Source organism: Phalacrocorax carbo, chromosome 1 (assembly GCF_963921805.1).
Source record: "Phalacrocorax carbo chromosome 1, bPhaCar2.1, whole genome shotgun sequence".
NCBI lineage: Eukaryota > Metazoa > Chordata > Aves > Suliformes > Phalacrocoracidae > Phalacrocorax > Phalacrocorax carbo.
In genome coordinates this window covers 154,596,008-154,613,768 of record NC_087513.1, presented here as the reverse complement: position 1 = coordinate 154,613,768, position 17,761 = coordinate 154,596,008, and the positions used below count along the sequence as shown (strand labels likewise).

The window sequence follows — 17,761 nt, the reverse complement described above, 5'->3', positions numbered from 1 at the left end:
CATCCAGTGTGTTAATTATCATGCCACATTAAATATACACGATTAACAATTAATTCCTACTTCTGACTAGAACTGAGGCAAAAGACAAAATAAAACAAGCTAAAACAGCATACTGCATCTGCAAGGTCGTTTGGGTTTATTTGTGAAAAAGTAAACCTTCAGTTTAAATAAATATAAAAATAAACCTTCAGTACTCTGTGTACTGAGGAGTCAGTTAAAAGAATAACAGTTTTGCTGGGAAGTTACTAGTTCCAGATTCCCCAGCCTTGCATAGCTCTGAGAGAAAAAAAGACAAGATGGAATTAAAACTTTTAAAATACATCTCTGTAAACGACGTTTAGATCTCAGAGTGAGATATTTAACAACATCTCAAGAGTCAGCAGTTAATACGTATTTCCTTTTTTTCTCTTAACGTTCCTAACCAGGATCATCTAAAACACATATTTTACTAAAGCCCATTTAAGAGAAATCTGTGTGGGTATGAAGACAAAATGCTTTTAATTTTCTGTTTATAAATCAGAATATATGACATTACATGGAAGAAGCCCAGTAAGTTAAAACTGAAGTATTATATTTCACATACACCAATTACTACTACTTGAAGTATTAGAGAAAAATAATGCACTGTCTTTCACTATAGACTATTTTATGTATAAAAGAAATATTCTGCTTTTTAACAATTTATATGGTGGCTTAAAAAAAGTAGTTATTACATTTTACTTATTTAGTGTCTTTCAAATAGTAGGGCAGCTCCTAATGCTAACTAGAAGAGATAAGAATAAACTACTTTCCAATTTGCCTTTCCTATAACATTTCCCAATTCTTTTTACAGTAATTTTTTATATGAACATGACCACAAAAAGCACTGAAGGAATAGTTGGCCAAAACCTGGTTATATGCGATCAGTTCTGTTTAATATCAATATTGGCATAGCCCAAACTGAGGCCCAACCCTTCTCCTCTCAAAGTTAATGCATAAATGATCTAACAGACTAAAATCAGAAACTAGGTCTCATGTTTTTCAAAAGTTATCTCTCACAAAAAACCATACCAGGCAGACTTTAAAAATATATTTTATTTAGTAATTGGAAAAGAAAAAAAAGAGAAAATTAAACTGGATAATTGGAAGTCAGTTTTATGTTACTGAAATAGCTTATGAAACATTTTTTGAAAGATAAAACTGATAGTTAAATGTAAAAGCCTAGCTCTGTTGCACTTCATGGTTTAACTCTAACTTTAATGATCATAGGTCATTACAGTTTTAAAGTAATTGATATGCATTTTAGAGAAATATGGGTCATTATTAATTTATTAGCACCTCAATCAGAAGTTTAGGTTCTATTTTACAATGGTTACTTATACAAAGAAACATGAGATCAATGCAATATCCTAAAACCAAAGTGCTACTGAGGCTGCCTGGGGCTCTGCTAAAAACAATGTAAACAGATTAGTATACTACAGACAAGGTTTATAAATTACTGAATTCTGTAGCATATGGAATATACGCAAAACAATTCTATAAAAACAAGAATGTGGTTGTAAATTCATAAATAAACGATATGTTAAATAGTAGAATCTCCATAAAATAGTAACTTTTGTCTTCACTTTGAACAATGGAGGCAAGCACTATTAATAGCTAGGAATTCTCTTATGTAAAATACTACACCTCTCCCGAGACCCGTCTGTGAAGCAAAAGGGCTACATTATTTATCTGGCAGTGTTTTTTGTCTTTTTTTTCCTCCTCCAACATAGCTTAGCACCCTCTTGCTTCCACAACAGTAGAATTAAAAGCCTTCCTCTAATTTCAACAATGCAGTGTTACTCTTTAGCCAGAGCCAGCTTTAAACAGACACAAAAACACACAAAAAATTTAAGGCAACCTTGTAATATCCAAGTCCAATCATGCCGTCAGGAACGCGTTCGCTCCAGGCTTAAAAACGACTTTAAATTAAGTACTGATTTTCATTCTTTAGGACTCCTTCCTCCACTGACTCTGTTACCCACAGCTCAGATACGATTTTAAATTTTTTCCCAAACGTTCTCCGGAGTGTTTTTATCTCTTGTACCCGGGAATGGTCTTCTCCTATAACAACATGGGAGATGCCCTCTTCAAGGTGAGAGACTACTTTTGCACCATAAAAACGGAGCTCCAAAGCTCTGATCGATAGTATTGTTCCACGGATTTTGGTTCTGGGCTCATTAACAACAGCGTAACAGTCCACATAAATAGTGTCTCCTCTGAAAATACTGAGCTGGCAGCTGTTCCATGCGTAATGTTCTTCTAACTCTGCAATCATGTCCAAAGGCAACACCTTATTGCCCTTCATTCTTGAGAACACTTCCTTGAGTTGTGCAACATCTGCGTTTGCTGTGTAGCTGTCTCCATAACAATCATACTCCCGAGCAAAATGTTCTTTTGTGTCAGGAGACATGTGAATCATAAAGGCTGGCTGCCAGGGCACCAGCGTTTTGGTTCGAAAACACTGAAGGAGCCACTCTGCCCTCACCACATCGTATTTGTTGGAAGCAATGATGTTTTTCACCCTGACATTCTCAGCTCCCACGATGACGCAGTAAGTCTCCGGCCCTGGGTTCTGTACCACGCTGCCCCCACATTCAGCTATTCTGCTCTCCAGTTCAGACTTTGAGTATTCTCCCGTTCCCGTCATAACACAAAACTCAACGTCTTCAAACACATTTGAAACCTTGCTTACATTAGAAAGATCGGGAGCTTTAAACTGCTCAGCTATTCCAATTACCTTCCTCACCTTTGATACGGTTTTCCTTTTTTTCTCTTGTGGCTCATCATACTCTTCTATATGAAGGTGTTTAGATGCCAGCTTCCCTTCCGCTTTGCTTCTGAGATCTTCTAACATGTCTGAAGTCATGCACTCGTACCATTCTTTGTCCTCTCGTATCTTCTCAATTCGGGGGAATCGCAAAGTACAGTCAGTTTTGTACATATCACTGTTAACAATCTCGGCTGCCTTGATCTGAACTATAACAGAGTTGCAAGGTTCAATGTACACTTCAGGTTTTTCAGTTCCACACAAAATGTTACAGGGAGGGTCCTTCCTATGGTAAGGCTTCCAGTGTTTCGCCAGTTTCATACCTAAATCATACAATTCCTTCATAGTATAGCCAGAGCCAACACGACAAATAGAGTGGAAAACGGCAGGTTTTTCATTCGGAGGGGGCGTCTCTGCAACAGCGCACAGAAAATGAGACATCATTCCACCACGCAAGCCCTTTCCCCAGTAACCACCAACAATTAAAAGGTCTAGTTCATCCATCAGCCCATTGACGTATTCTGGCTTGATTTTTAACCAGCCTTCCCCACGTTTGTCAGGCTTGTAGGTGGACATGGGATCTTTCACCATAATCCCTTCCTCTCTTTTATCTATGGCTTCGTTTAAAGCATCAATTACTTCTTTTCTCGTTCTGGCACTTTTTTTATGTACAATGTGTATCCTTCCCGTTACCGGGGTAAATACACTACTTAAGATTTCGTATCTTTTGCTTAGTATCTCGTGACCCAACTTCTGATCGTTAACCATCAATACATCAAACACACAGAAGCACGTCTGCAGATCAGAGTCCTCCACCATTCTTTTTATGTCAAACCTGTTTCCCTTCTGCATAAAAGTTTGTGTCTCAGGATTGTAAGCCATCATTTCACCATCGAGAATGCAATTTTGTATGTTGCTCTGAAATATGTTATGAATAAATGGCGTTAATGAACCCTCAAGGGGGGAGGCACCAAACTGCTGAGTATAGTCAAATCCATTTCGGGAAAAATATTTATATACATCTCCGTCTTTGTGCATCTGCATACGTTCACCATCCAGCTTAGTTTCTATGTAGAATACCTGGTTATTCAGTTGTTTCTCAATTTGCTGGACATCAGCAATAGCAGCAAGCATTGGTTTGAAGGCAGCAAACAACATGATAGAGACATCACTAAGCGAGACAGAGGGGTCATGCAGCTGCCTGCAAACTTTTTCCAGATCAGTTGTAACATTGTGTAATTCAAGAGCATCAGGATGAAAAATGGAAAATATAGTTTGTTGGCTAACACCAAGCTTTAGATCCTTTATAATCATCCGGATGAGCCATTTCTGTTCCAGTGCTGTGCTCTGGGTAATTAACTGAAGAAGACTTTTCTTTACCAGAGCCTTGTTTTTAGCAGCATTATTATTAGCTATTGCATCTAAGTGTTCATTGACTTGTTCTATTGTCAGCCTGCCTTGTTTTGGGCTCCTAGGTTTTAAGACAAAGTACGCAATCATTGCAAAATCTCCAGCGTCGCCGCGTGAGCCATTAGGTGTTCTGTAATTTAAAAGCTTTGCAGCATCTTTTCCATCTTTTGGTAAATTAAGCAGTTCGATATACAGCTTTGCAAGCATAGTTTCTTTAATTCCATACGCCATCCTTTCTCTTTCCAACTGTGGAATAATCAGCCGCATAGCTGGATAAAAAGAATCCGTGACATCTTTCTCGTTTTGATGAAGAGCATCGTGGAATTTTCTCCAGGAGTCCAGGAAATCCTTGAAATACTTGGTTTTCTCTGGACGAGATTTACACATCTGTATTCGCTCCAGAGTTGAACACAGATCTGCAAAAGGGACGTGAGAGGCCACTGTTTTTTTAAGAGGAGGCTGCGAAGCAGGTGCGGAAGCCATCAGAGTCCGTTTTTCACTAAGAACAAAAAAGAGTATCTATTTGTAGAGAAAGAATGTGCCGGCATGTTATTCTGTCTCAAAAAAAAAAAAGGTACTTCTAGTCATGATTTACCGATTTCTCTCATTTTTCTAATTAGATTGAACTGTTGTCTTTACTCAGGGGCGACCACGAACCTTTTTTAGGGGCGAAGCTCAGCGGCCAGGCTGCGACACTCCCGGACAAGGCATCGCCCAGGCGAGCGGGCTGGAAGGCAGGAGGGGGCACCGCGCACCCCTCCCGCTGCTGGGATACCGGATTTCTCCGCCGTGCCCCCCTTCCCCCCCGAGCATGGCCCGCCCTGACACCCCCGCCCCCGGCCTCCGCCCGCCCAGGGGCTCCCCGGGGCCTGAGGACACCCGCCGGGCTCGCCCTGGGGGGCTGCGCGGCGGCGCTCCGGCGGCGGGGTCCCACCAGGCCAGCTGCCGCTCCCGGCGAGGGCACAGCGTCCGGGGTGTGCGTGTGGCGGGGGTGGGGGTGCGTGCGTGATCCCGGTGCTCCTCCCGCCCCTCGCCGCTACGGAGTTGCCATGGACACGGGGGGACGGGACCCCTTCCAGCGGGCAGCCGGGGCCGGGCGGGAGGGACGGACGGACGGACGACCCCCGGTGGGACTTACGTGGAGCCGGGGGTACCGGCCGAGCCCGGGTCACGGCTGCCGGCCTCCGCCCCGGAAGGGGAGGGGCGCCCCGTTGCCGCCGCGGCCCCTCGTCCTCCCCCGTGCGCGGGGGACCCGGGTACCGCGGCCGCGCAGTTACCGCGCAGTTGCCGCCGCGGCAGGGAAGTGCCAGCGGAGGCCGGGGCGGGGGAAGGCGGGGAGAAAGCGGAGAGCGGGCGGGCCCTGACTCGGAAGCGGAAGGCGCGGCGGGCGTGGCTCCCTGTCCCGGAAGGAGCGGTGGTTGAAGTTGGGCGCCGGGGTCTGCGCCGGCCCCGGGCACGGCTGGCGGCTGCGGCGGGCGGGAGGATGCGGCGGGTGGGTCTCGCCTCGCCTCGGGCCAGCCCTGTCCCGCCCTGCGGGGAGGTGGGGGGAGGCGGTTGGGGTAGGTGGCGGGGCCGTTCCGCCCCCGCGAGGCCGGGACCGGGCGGTGGCGGCGGATGGGAGCGGGGTGGGCCGGGGTGGGGGGAGCCGGCAGATTTGGTGTTGATTCGATGTTTAGGGTCCCGCCGTGAGGCGGCTGTGCCGCGGGCGGGCGGGCGGGGTGCTGTGCCGGTGCTGTCCCGGGGCAGCCGTGCGGGACGTCTCTCCCGGGGCCGGGCCGGGCGGGCAGCGGCGTTAGGAGCGGCTCCGGCCGCCCCCTGCCAAGCCCCGGGAGAGCTGTTGCACCCCCGCAGAGAGGTCGTGCTGGAGCCTTTCGCGTGTCTCGGCTGCCGTGCGCAGCGGTTGCTGCAGGTGCTCGTGGAAGGTGGGGCAGGCGGAGGTGACTTCGGCGTTGCTTCACCTGCCAAGTGGACGCGTTGCAAAGGCTGAGCAGGGTGTTTCTTCCAGGTAGAGATGGATATAATTTAACACGCCTGGAAAGCGGTGTGTTTCAGAAGCCCGTGCCCACTAGAAAGCGACGGCTCTAATACGATAACTGGCCGTGGTTTGTTGTTGTTTTGGTTCTTTTTACACATTGCCATCATGATTCAAGGCGTGCTGGTAAGGTTCGTTTAGATTTGTCGGTTGGTAGGGAAGTGTAATAACAGTTTAAAGGAAGACACTTTCAACTATGAATGTGTACCACTTGATGCAGAGCTGCGGAAGTTTGCTCTTTGAAATAAGTAGAAATAGCTCGCTGATTTTTAAAAGCCAGAGCCCTTAAATGCCTGACAGTTGTTTATACTCGGCTTTTCCTTGGTTAGGAGTAGCTACTTTGCTGTTACAACTTTTTTTTTTTCCTTTTTTAAAAGAGAGTCTCTGTAAGATTTTAGTACTAAGAATGTCTGTTTCTCCTGTCCTTATTAAACTTGTAGGTTTTCTTCTAGATTAGTTCCCCTTCTGAAACCAATTTGTTACAGTGAGGACTTAATATTTCTGCTCACAGAAGTCTTCTGAATAAATATGAGTAAATGTAAAGCTTGTGTAAATCTTGTCCGTGTCTGGAGGAGGCGGAGTGTAGGGGAAGGAAGAGCAGTAGAAAGAAACAGGTATCTTCAGATATTTCTCTGTGTTTTGTTTGTTTTGAAACTGTGAAATCCAAAAGATTGCAGTGAGTGTTAAAACTATTTTTTAAAGCTCTTTAATGAGAAAGCAGCTGTTAAACACCTGAATGCTCTTCTTAGCACTAACTTTAAGGCTGCTCATAGACTAAAAGTTACCTTTAAGGAGGCAATGTAAATCTTTCGTACCTTTGTTGTTATGTACCATGTATGTTTTATACTGTGTGTTGTGTGTACAGTCCAGGACGTTTTGATGTGATTCTTGAACTTCATTGTAAGATGTTGTTTTCAAGTTTATCAGGTGTTTCAAATAAGAACTGAGCTTGACAGGAGAAGCATGAACATGATATACACGATTTCATCAGTAAAGCAGATGTAACTTCTAGGGGTATTGGCTGTTAGCACTCCTTAATTTTCTTTCAAGTAACTGAAGACAAACAGTAATTGTGTATAATTCAAACGCAATTTTACTCAAAGTTCATAAATGGAATTGTCTTTCAGGCAGAGATGAAGCCTGGGAAATCATCACATCCAAAGGTAAATGTTTTATAATGTGATTAATATATGAAATAGCACTCTTTGATATCAAAAATTTAGACAAAGATGAAAAAATACAACAGAATTTGTGGCAAGTACAAAAGTAATTTCAGCTGCCAATTGAAATGAATGAAAAATTGGTCCCGAGTACTTTAAGTATGCACTTGAGTTTTTATGATCTCAGTTGATAATGAAGCTGATAATCATTTAAGAATAGCATTAGGACTCAGCAAAATATTAAAACGGCTTGATCATAAAGACTTTTTTTCTGCAGAATTTTTATTGTTACGAGTGATTTTTATTTTTAGTAGTTAGTTAATTATGCAATTTGTAGCTCATCTGATAGAACAGAAGAGGTCTGCAGTAATTCCTGGACTGTGGATTCAGCAGTGGAGATGTATAGGTACAGATGTGCATGTGCGTATCTACATATTTGTATATCCCTGTGGCATAAAATGGAAACTCATCACTTCTAAATTTAATTTCTGTTTCGAGAGGCAATACAGTTCTGTGGCTGTGTTAACTGAACTGGTCTTTCATGGCCTTTAAGCCAAAGGCACAGCAGCAATCTGGCTAAGTCTTACTTTCATTAGGTGTTAACATCGAATCGGGCCGCATTGCTGTTCTTCTGTGTTAATGCTTTCCACAGTAGAACTTTGTATTTCAATATTGTCTTCTACTTGTCTCTTAAATTTACAAGCATCATCAAAAAAACACTTGTAGGAACGACCAGCATTCCCAAAGGCTAGCCTTTCTAACGCAGCATTATCAGAGGGACAGGAGGAAATGTGAAGCGGCAGGAGGAAATGTGAAGCAGATAGATGCTAGAGGAAAGACCTCTGATCACATTTGTGACTAAGAAAACATCATCTGAGAGGAGAATGCAGAGGAACTGGGTTTATATAGTCTGGAGATATTGAAGGTAGGTTACATATTTGAAGGATAATAAACATTGAACTGGAGGTAAAGAATTTAAGTTGCTAAGTCTCCCTTCCTGTTAAGTTTCATAGTAGTAAGAGTAGCTAAGAACAAGAACAGTGTATGTAGGAATTTCCATTAATGTAAGAGCTACCTAGGAAGACATCTACCAGATAAAACTGTATGGTTCTGCTCTTGATGACTGTATTTGTCACAGACATTGTCTTTCATGACAAGCTTAAAAAAAAAAATATCTCCCTTATGTTTGTTTTCATAGCCTCTAACTTAGCTTAAATTTTCAGTGGGTATGAAACACTGTTACTGTGTATGCTTTAAAATGGGATGTGAATACTTGTTGCAGGAAAACCTTGTAATTGGCGAAGTTATGATAATTACTTGAAATATAGTGCTGTAATATAATGTCCCTTCAAAACAGCAAGGTTTTTTTAGTGAAGCAAGACTGATTGCCAAGGGATTAGTGATTTATCTAGGAGATTCGAAATGGAAATCTGTAGAGCTACTTTATTTCCCTGGCTGAAAGAGAACTTCCCCTAGCCTGCTGCTGGCCAGCTTGCTGACTTCCCTTGGTTCTGGTGTCCCCATCTGTAATACATGGATGATGTTTCATGCTATCTCTCTGTAGAGCTGATGCTGGGATACTTCTAACGGTAGAAGGCAATATAACTGAGATAATCCTGTTAAACAGTCAGACATTTTAAAAAAATAAAATTAACCAGTCATATTTGCAGATGAGAGAAATTGATTAAAAAGTTCTCGTTTAGAAGACATAAAGGGGTGCACGCTTCTTCCCTCAACTGGGACATCAGGCAGTTATGGAGCAAGTCCATAAATGATTCTTGTAGTCTAGGAAAAGAAGTAGGCTTGTCTAGAAAGAGAATCAGGCTTGTCCAGGTGTTGGGTCCACTCTGTTTCTCAGGTTGAGCGGCTTGGACATCAAAGTCTAAATATGTTGTTCTCCTTTTCCTTCCCTATCCCTGCCCCCTTCCCCTGATTATTCTGGCATCCTATTAGTCACAAAAATTAAGAGATAAAAGACGTGCTCTTTGTAATTCAACATAGAGTTTTTGCATCATAAGATGTTATATTGTAGATGGTTTGAAAGGTTTATAACTTCCCATCCAGCACAACAGTAATGGGAAATGAAGACTAAGAGGAGACATTTTTGTGTGTTTTTTTTTTGTGTAGTCTTGCAGTATGTTGAACAGTCTCAAATCTCATGCACCTGAAAAAGTGTTGAGGAACACCTTCTTGCTCTCTGAAAATGACTATATTAGCTTACCTTTTTTACTTATATCCTTTAATTGGAAATTTGGTTCTGCTTGTGTCATCTTCTACCGTTCAGTTCAAACAAGATAAAGTTTGGAAGGCCGGTAACTTTATTGAGAATAAGCTTGTATTGACTTGGTTTCAAGTCTATTCTAGGCCCGTGTGCTTGTTTGAGAAACCATTCTTTTCCTTTCTAGTGATCTTTCAGTTGGTATTGGAAGGAGGCAGGGAAGAACCTGGGAGAAACTTGCATCTTAGTTCTCTAGCTAACAAATCTTGCTGTAAGATGTGAAGCAAGAGACGTGGTCTGATTCAAGCCTGGAAATGGATGGACCTAGTGAAGTTTCACAGTGCTGGGAAGAAAACTTCTAATAGTTGTGTAGTCGTTCATTACTGCAGAATAGTCAGCTTTACTTAAATATGTAGGTGAGTATGAAGCGTTTGTGGCTGTGTAGTTTTGCCTTCCTGATAACCACCATACCTTGAGTTCTAGTTGTAGGCTGCATTGGTTTTGCAACTCCAATAGCAAAGTTTTTATATATATCAGAAGCAATCACACATCAGCAGTATCTCAGTAATATAGCATTTTGGTAATATTATCCTACTGAAATGAAAATAGAAGCAGTGCACAAGTGAAACTAACATGGTTTATATAATCAGCTGTGCGTATCAGTCTTCAAATAGTGATCCTTAGTGTTTATGGTATAGCCATCTGCAAAACTTCAACTCTTACTTAGTGACCTATGACTTCCTTGGTTTTTAGTAGTTGGTTTAAATGATGGACCTCTGACTTTCATCTTGTTGAGAAAGCATTTCTGGAATCCTTAATTTTGTAAGAAAGTCAGCAAAATTTTGAATGGCGTAGATGAGGAAAGTGTTTTTCTGTGTCCTTGTCAGTGTTCTTATAGTCTTGAAATCTAACGCAGGAAATGTTTGTCGACTTCATTAGGAAACTTTTTTACAAATTAAAGTATCTACTTTATGTAGATGTGCCTCCTAATTACTGTGACGTCTTTACTAGAGAAATGGATCACAAGAATTAAATTTTCATATAGACAATATTTTTTGCATACTTGGATGTGGATATTGAACGTGAGCTCACAAATAATAGAACAAATTTGGGATAATTGCTTTCTAGACTAGTTTATATTTCACCAGTTTTACATATTTGGAGTAGATACACTATATAAAAGCTTAATTTCAATTTGTCTTTAGTATGTGAATCTTAACATACAACAGGTCTGTTTTTATTCAACAATTACATATAAATCAGATATAAAATAATTAGAGACGGGAGTTTTCCCTGGTCATGTGGGGTGCTTATCATATCTGTGGAGTGCAAAGGCTGACACTGCAGAGGTCACCTTTTATCACTCGGTCCTGCCAAGGTGGCTGGTGCAATCGCAGCACTGCCCAGTGTTATTAGGCCATACAGCTTATTTTGGTGTGGGTCCTGTGACTTAGAATGCTTGGATACATCTCTGCATGTAAGACTCCTTTGGAGTTATTTCAGCTTCTTACTGCACAACATAATTTTAGGAGTTTATAACTTTGAGTGTGTCTAAACTGTAATTATGAACTGCTATATAACTTAGAGTGTTCTTAAACAAGTGAGCTTGTGTTGTCACTTCCAGGCAGTATGGTTATTCAACTCAGTGGTGACTGCGTGTTTACTGCAGTTCTCGCATAGGTTTGGCAGGTTTTGCCTATTCATATTACACTTGAACCCAGCAGTGAATAATGTGAGAGATTCTGTGTATGCTGTGAGACATAAGTATCTCTTTTGATTGGAAAGAAGATTTAATCCGTTATCGTTAACATCACTTTTCCCATTTTATGCTGTGTGTATGTTTTTGTCATGAGTCTGTTCTCATGTTTGGACTTTTCAGCAGTTGTGGTTTTCATTGATCGGAGACTAATGTAGTTAGCTGTTTTCAGTGGTCTTATGATGACACAATCTTTCATTAGCTAAAGATTTAATGTGAGTTATTAGTCTGATAGTGGAAAACTAGCATTATAAATCAGAACCAATCCAACTATAGTAAACAGCTGTCATAAATGTAACTACACTGTGGTCTCTTACTACAGAAGAGTCTCTCTTCTGACCAGTTTATGTGTTGCTCTGTGATCACAGTTGGTCAAGATTCTGAAAGACAGCCCCTAAACGATAGCGTATCTGGTATGCCCTGTGAGCCTCCACTGGTTGCAGAGTGAAGTGCATAGGCTTACTGAATGCTCTTCTTGGCCTTAATCAGTAGCAACTTAGAAATAATGGCTATTTTTCATTATTTCTCTGGATTCTAGAATTACGTGAGAAGCTTCGACAAACTGATGATAGGGTCTGTACGGTTGTTCATTTTGATGGTGGGGAAGACTGAGGGGAAAGCATAAGTTGTTATGGTCCCAGCCAACCAATATTCTAGTTCTACTGATGGATCTTGCCTGCTAAAATAATGTAAATGGGATTTTTAAGGGTTCTAAAGCCTTTTCCTTATGATTGCTTTCCTGCTTGTTTTAGAGTTGAATGGTTTCAAAAAACTGAAAGGGAATTTGCCAGCAAGTTTGATGTTTATGCTTTAATGTATTGACTTACCATTAATCTTCTGCAAGTATGAATACTTCAATGAATTCCTTTTTCATTCCCCTGTATTTATACCTACATGTTTGGGTTTGTGTTTTTTTTACAGGATTTACTTGGAGTAAAAGATCACTGACTTCTACAATGGAAAAGTCATGGATGCTTTGGACCTTTGTTAAAAGATGGCTACTAGCTTTGGCTTCCTGGTCTTGGAGTCTCTGCCGTATTTGTCTTTTACCCTTGATAGTAACTTTTCACTTGTACGGAGGCGTTATACTACTTATATTAATATTTGTATCAATAGCAGGTATATTATATAAATTCCAGGATGTGCTGCTTTACTTTCCTGAACAGCCCTCTTCATCACGCCTTTATGTTCCTATGCCTACTGGTATACCGCATGAAAATATCTTCATCAAAACCAAAGATGGAGTTCTTCTCAATCTTATTCTGCTGAGATACACAGGGGACAATGCAGCGTATTCGCCAACCATCATTTACTTTCACGGGAACGCAGGCAACATCGGCCACAGGTTGCCAAATGCTTTGTTAATGCTGGTAAACCTGAAAGTGAACTTAATTCTTGTCGATTATAGAGGGTATGGAAAAAGTGAAGGAGAAGCAAGTGAAGAAGGTTTGTACTTAGATTCTGAGGCTGTGTTAGACTATGTGATGACTCGGTCTGACCTTGATAAAACAAAAATTTTTCTTTTTGGCCGTTCCTTGGGGGGAGCAGTAGCTATTCACTTAGCTTCTGAAAATTCCCATAGGATTTCTGCCATCGTGGTGGAGAACACCTTCCTTAGCATCCCATACATGGCCAGCACTTTGTTTTCTTTCTTTCCAATGAGATATCTTCCTTTATGGTGCTACAAAAATAAATTTCTGTCCTACAGAAAAATCTCTCAGTGCAGAATGCCTTCTCTCTTCATCTCTGGGTTGTCTGACCAGTTAATTCCACCAGTTATGATGAAGCAACTTTACGAATTATCCCCAGCTCGGACTAAGAGATTGGCGATATTTCCCGATGGAACTCATAATGACACTTGGCAGTGCCAGGGTTATTTCACTGCACTTGAACAGTTCATCAAAGAAGTAATAAAGAGTCACTCCCCTGAAGAAATGGCGAAAACATCATCTAACGTAACAATAATATAATTGATATTCTTCTTTGGGGTGGGGGGTGGTACCTGCACTGTACCTTGATTTTGTGAAAAGTGGTAAAAAGAATGTCCATTTTTAAATGTATGTCATGTCTGTACTTGCCTAAAGATTGAAATTAAACCTGGAGAGGTCTAATGCTTTATTAATATGTTACAGATAACTTTTACATTTACAGCATTGTAAATGAACCATTTTATGTCTTTCTCATACTTTTTTGGTATCTCTGTCCATATATTGCATTTGTTTAATATGTACAACGGATGCTATTAAAGGAACTTGCTACAAAAGTAGTGAAGAACGTATTAGTTTAGAACAATGGGAGGCTTTTCAGTATTCACTGCTGTATGTGTGAACTTTTTGGACAGTCACGGTTAGCACAATGATCTGTTGCTTCTTTTAGAGTTTATTTAAAGTGTGCCATGCATGAGATTAGTGTTTTATTCCTTGAAATTTTATATTATGCAAGGTGGGAAGTCTTTGATGTGCTAAATAATATAAAATAACACTAATGGTAGAGTATACTTGCAAGTATACTATCCTGGGTTATTACTGGGTTTTATGGTTATGCATACATAGATATTTCAAACTGCATCTGAAGAGGAAAAGACACTTTTGCTGTTCTCATTTTACTATTTGTATTATAATAGTGCCCGGAAAGTTGTATGTGCCTAAAAATCATGGCTTCAGGACTTTGCCCAGGCAATTTCTTCATAGAAAATAGAAGTAACCTTCAAAGAGAGCAGTGCGATCTAAGGTCCTTTCCACCCCAAGCTCTCCTCGCTAACATACAGGCAAACTGTTTGTTGGTATTAGGCTGGCTGTGCGTTGAGGTGGGATTTCCTGAGGCAGAGTGGGCGGTGTGATAGAAAGGAGTGTCGTACAAGGTAAAAGTATGTATTTGTGTTCAATTTTTTTAAGCCGGTGTAGTTAAATATCTGTGCCCTTTATTTATATCGCCAAAAGAAACAAATCCAAATAATTACCAGTGATCACATGATTAGAGATTAATTTATACAGCTGTTACAGTGAGGATAATAAAAATGAGCAGTGTGTTAAATTTGACAGACCTAAGCTTAGTCTGAAAGAGATGACATTTATTATAACACTTTCACCCATTTGCTTGCAGAAAGTCTTTGCAGTTCTGTTGTACTGTGTGGAAGTAGCCAAAGCATCAGCAGAAGTGAGTTTTCTTTAGCTCTGCTGGGATTTTTGAAGCTAGTATCACCATTTCGGAGCCAGCTCTACTTAAATTGAGAGTGTGATTCTGAGTGAATGCTGGGGTTCTTTTTCTTTGTTTGTTTTTAGGAGTCCTTATGCTAGGTAGTCATATCAAAGTTGCACGCTGTTGGTTCAGTCCGTATTGGAGTGTGGGGCTGTTTAAATCGCTGCTGCAGGCTTAATTTCTCATTTGCTGCAGCTGGTAGTTCACCTCTTCAAAATATCTTTTTTATGGTAAGAACGAACTGTGGAAAATCTTCCACACAATTGTATAATTGCCCTTTGGATTAAAATTTTTAAATAAAATTTTCTGCCATGTTGTCCTGATTCAGAAAAGCATCTCGGCACAGACTTAAAATCTGTTGCCTGATGGACAGTGGTATTTTAAGCTTGTGCTTAAGTTCTCTGGTTGAATAAAACTGCTTTCCTGAACTGGTGCCTTAATGGTTACGCCTCCTAAAGTTTATTACATGGAATTACAGGTCTTATGTACACATGGGTGATAGTTGTCAGCAATTTATAGATAGGGTGATATATCTTTACCTAAATGTGATTTTTATTTATTTTTAAATAAACACATACATACCAGAAGTTCCTGCTTTCTCTGGTAAGTATCTTTTGTTGCACTATTATTAAGGTTTTCTTACAGTTGATTGAAAAAGCTGTAGAGCTTTTTGGATCTTTAGACCTAAAATCATCATTATAGACAGAGCATAGATTGAAATCTGAGTGAAACCAAAACTATATCCTCAGCCTTCCAGTGGTGGTGGGCTTTTTGGGGGGGAGGTGGGTGGGGAAGGTATGTTGGTGAAGTTTGGCTGGTGGGGGTGTGTGTTTATATAGCTGAAGGGAGTTAATAGACGTAGCATTCCCTTTCCCTGGCATATTCTAAAATGGCAGTGTGAGCTGCTTGCATAGATTGTTTCAGCTACTTCAGATTGCTTCAGAATTAAGGTGGAGGGAGAGAAAGAAACTAAGTGGGCAAATGTTGCTTTTCTAAAAACAAGTTGATAAAACCAAAAGAATAAATTACTTGGAGACAGAATGAAGAGAAAGTCAATAATTGTTTCAGAAGTTGTCATAATTTGCTATTAAATACCGTTGATATTATTTTCATAAAATGTTTATTTCTAAAATAACACTTCCCGCCAATCAAAGACAAACAAAAACCTAAACCCCAAATACCCCCAATATTATGAGGCACTTCTCTACAGGTGAAATGCTTTTATTTGGTCACGCAGACAGCTACGTCAAATGTGTGGCATGGACTATAGCAATCTGGAGCTGTTCAAAGTGGACTTGTATTTAAACATTACTTATGATTATCAAGCCATATTTTTTCACTATATTGTCTGCAGGACATAAAGGTAAAGCTTTGTCTGGTTTTGCAGGTGTTGGGTATGAGAAGACACAACTGCTGTACGCGCATCCTTTACACTTAACGGGGTTTCTTCCATCTTCCATGTACGCACGTTTTTATTTCTCCCTTAATGCGTTGGGCACGTACTCTTGTGAATGAATGTCTGTTGTCATGCTATTTTTCATTGCATTGGCTATGAAATCCACTGGAAGAAAATAGAAAGGAAATGGGTTTTTTTTATGCAAATGTTCCACTGCGGTGCATACGATCTTTTAAGGGAGGGAGAAGGGGGAAGAAACTTGTTCTGACAAGTCAAGACTTGTTTTTATTTTATGGTCTGTGTGATGGAAACCTACAGTTACTTGCTGCTAGAAAGTGAACTGCAAGCAACGTATTAGTAATAATAGCTTTAAATTGCCAAAAGATGTGTTATGATACTGTTGCATTTATTCCACTCAAAACCATTATATGTTTTCCCTTAACAGTTCTCAATTTGTCTAGAGATATTTCCCAAGTATTTGTCCTCTCTATACAAATTTCTAGTTCGGGGGAGAGGAAGCTGAGTTATTTTTACAGGTTCGTAAGAAAGCCTCTTTGCTTAAATATGCACATTAAATGAATTGTCTCTTTTATAAGAGGAACTTTAATTACAAAAAAAAAAAAGAGGGTGGGGCAGTGTCAGGAGTTGAACTGGAATTGCCGTAGCAGTAGAGTCCTTGTAAGGAAGCATCCAGTATAAGACCTTGCGTGCGCACACGTGTGTGTGTGGTTTTAATTAGCAGAAATACTTGAGGCATCCTGCTAACCCAAGTTTACATTCCCAGTATTTGTTTCTGAACTGTGAAATGCGGAGAGATAAGCTGTGCTTTCATCTGAAGAAACGGTAACTGGAGTAGCTGCCCTCATGTCCATTTCTCAGGTAAAATTAGAAATAGAGCACAAATACATTTGGTAGGCTATGGACAATCTCTCTGTTGAAGGGCAGATGGATTAAGTATTTATAAAAAATATGCATATCAGCATCTCTAATCATTTGTGTCACGTCGAATGTTCACAGTGAAGAATGCACGGCTAAATTGAGAGTCCAAGGTATGGTCTCTTCTATGAGCAAAATGATGCAGACATACCTCCATTTGTGTTTCATAATTCAGTTCCTGAGAAGTAGGTTTTTATTTTTGTTAATGACAGGTGATTTTGCTAGGGGCACTTCTGCCAAATACAAAACCAGTGCCTCTTGCATGTAGTGGGATCGGCCTGATATATCCCATTAAGAATAATTTATGATGCCATCCTGCTTGTATAATTTAGAGTAGAACCCCGCAGAAGTGTAAATAAAGATAGCATATTGAAATTCTAAATAGCACTTGTGTTCTGAATTCAGAAACAGTCATTGGACATGTGATGCAAGCTGTTTATTTGATTTTTCTTTATTATATAGTTAAGGCAAAAATGTCCTATAAAGTATTCTTAAGTTTTGTAGACAAAGCGTAAATGTTACTGTATATGTGCAAATTGTGGCAAAGTTTTACATTCTCATTCTAGCCTGGTTTTTACAATAAAATTAATTTTACAAAACACTTTTCTATTTTTATGTACCGACATATGCAATAAATTGATACATTAAAAGTGCTGTTAATGTCTTGTTCTACTTTGTGGCCTGTCTTCAAGCATGTGTACAGGGGTATTTTTGTATGCGTGGTGACTCATCAACCTCAAGATAACATTTTCAGTTACTTACTAACCAGAGCACATGGAATAGACATCCATATTGTTGGATGTGGCATTTGTGGAAAGCTATTACAGCAGGGGAAAACTGTATTACAAATTTTTGCTTTACAAGCTT

At 40.4% G+C, this 17,761-nt stretch overlaps 2 protein-coding genes across 11 annotated transcripts; one reads left to right on the top strand and one right to left on the bottom strand.

Moving 5' to 3' along the window:
- Positions 1-1,056: 1,056 nt before the first annotated feature.
- LIG4 (DNA ligase 4) lies at positions 1,057-5,494 on the bottom strand. Of its 3 annotated transcripts, none has more exons than XM_064440529.1 (2): positions 5,337-5,494; positions 1,057-4,697 (listed from the first exon to the last, which is right to left on the bottom strand). In XM_064440529.1, the coding sequence occupies exon 2, from the start codon at positions 4,679-4,681 to the stop codon at positions 1,943-1,945; it is 2,739 nt and encodes a 912-aa protein (XP_064296599.1). In that variant the 5' UTR covers positions 4,682-4,697; positions 5,337-5,494; the 3' UTR covers positions 1,057-1,942. The 3 variants fall into 3 exon arrangements, with proteins under 3 accessions (XP_064296599.1, XP_064296611.1, XP_064296607.1); XM_064440541.1 differs by lacking the exon at positions 5,337-5,494 and adding an exon at positions 4,856-4,992; XM_064440537.1 differs by lacking the exon at positions 5,337-5,494 and adding an exon at positions 4,794-4,982.
- A 32-nt stretch (positions 5,495-5,526) lies between these two features.
- Positions 5,527-13,630, top strand: ABHD13 (abhydrolase domain containing 13). Of its 8 annotated transcripts, XM_064440570.1 has the most exons (4): positions 5,527-5,690; positions 6,671-6,844; positions 7,358-7,393; positions 12,286-13,630. In XM_064440570.1, the coding sequence occupies exon 4, from the start codon at positions 12,321-12,323 to the stop codon at positions 13,332-13,334; it is 1,014 nt and encodes a 337-aa protein (XP_064296640.1). In that variant the 5' UTR covers positions 5,527-5,690; positions 6,671-6,844; positions 7,358-7,393; positions 12,286-12,320; the 3' UTR covers positions 13,335-13,630. The 8 variants fall into 8 exon arrangements, with proteins under 8 accessions (XP_064296640.1, XP_064296652.1, XP_064296629.1 ...); XM_064440582.1 differs by lacking the exon at positions 6,671-6,844 and having other exon boundaries at positions 7,362-7,393; XM_064440559.1 differs by lacking the exon at positions 6,671-6,844.
- The last annotated feature ends 4,131 nt before the right edge of the window (positions 13,631-17,761 follow it).

Bases quoted from the DNA above. Each gene is read 5' to 3' on its own strand.
- LIG4 (XM_064440529.1), bottom strand. From the start codon at position 4,681: ATGGCTTCCGCACCTGCTTCGCAGCCTCCTCTTAAAAAAACAGTGGCC.
- ABHD13 (XM_064440588.1), top strand. From the start codon at position 12,321: ATGGAAAAGTCATGGATGCTTTGGACCTTTGTTAAAAGATGGCTACTA.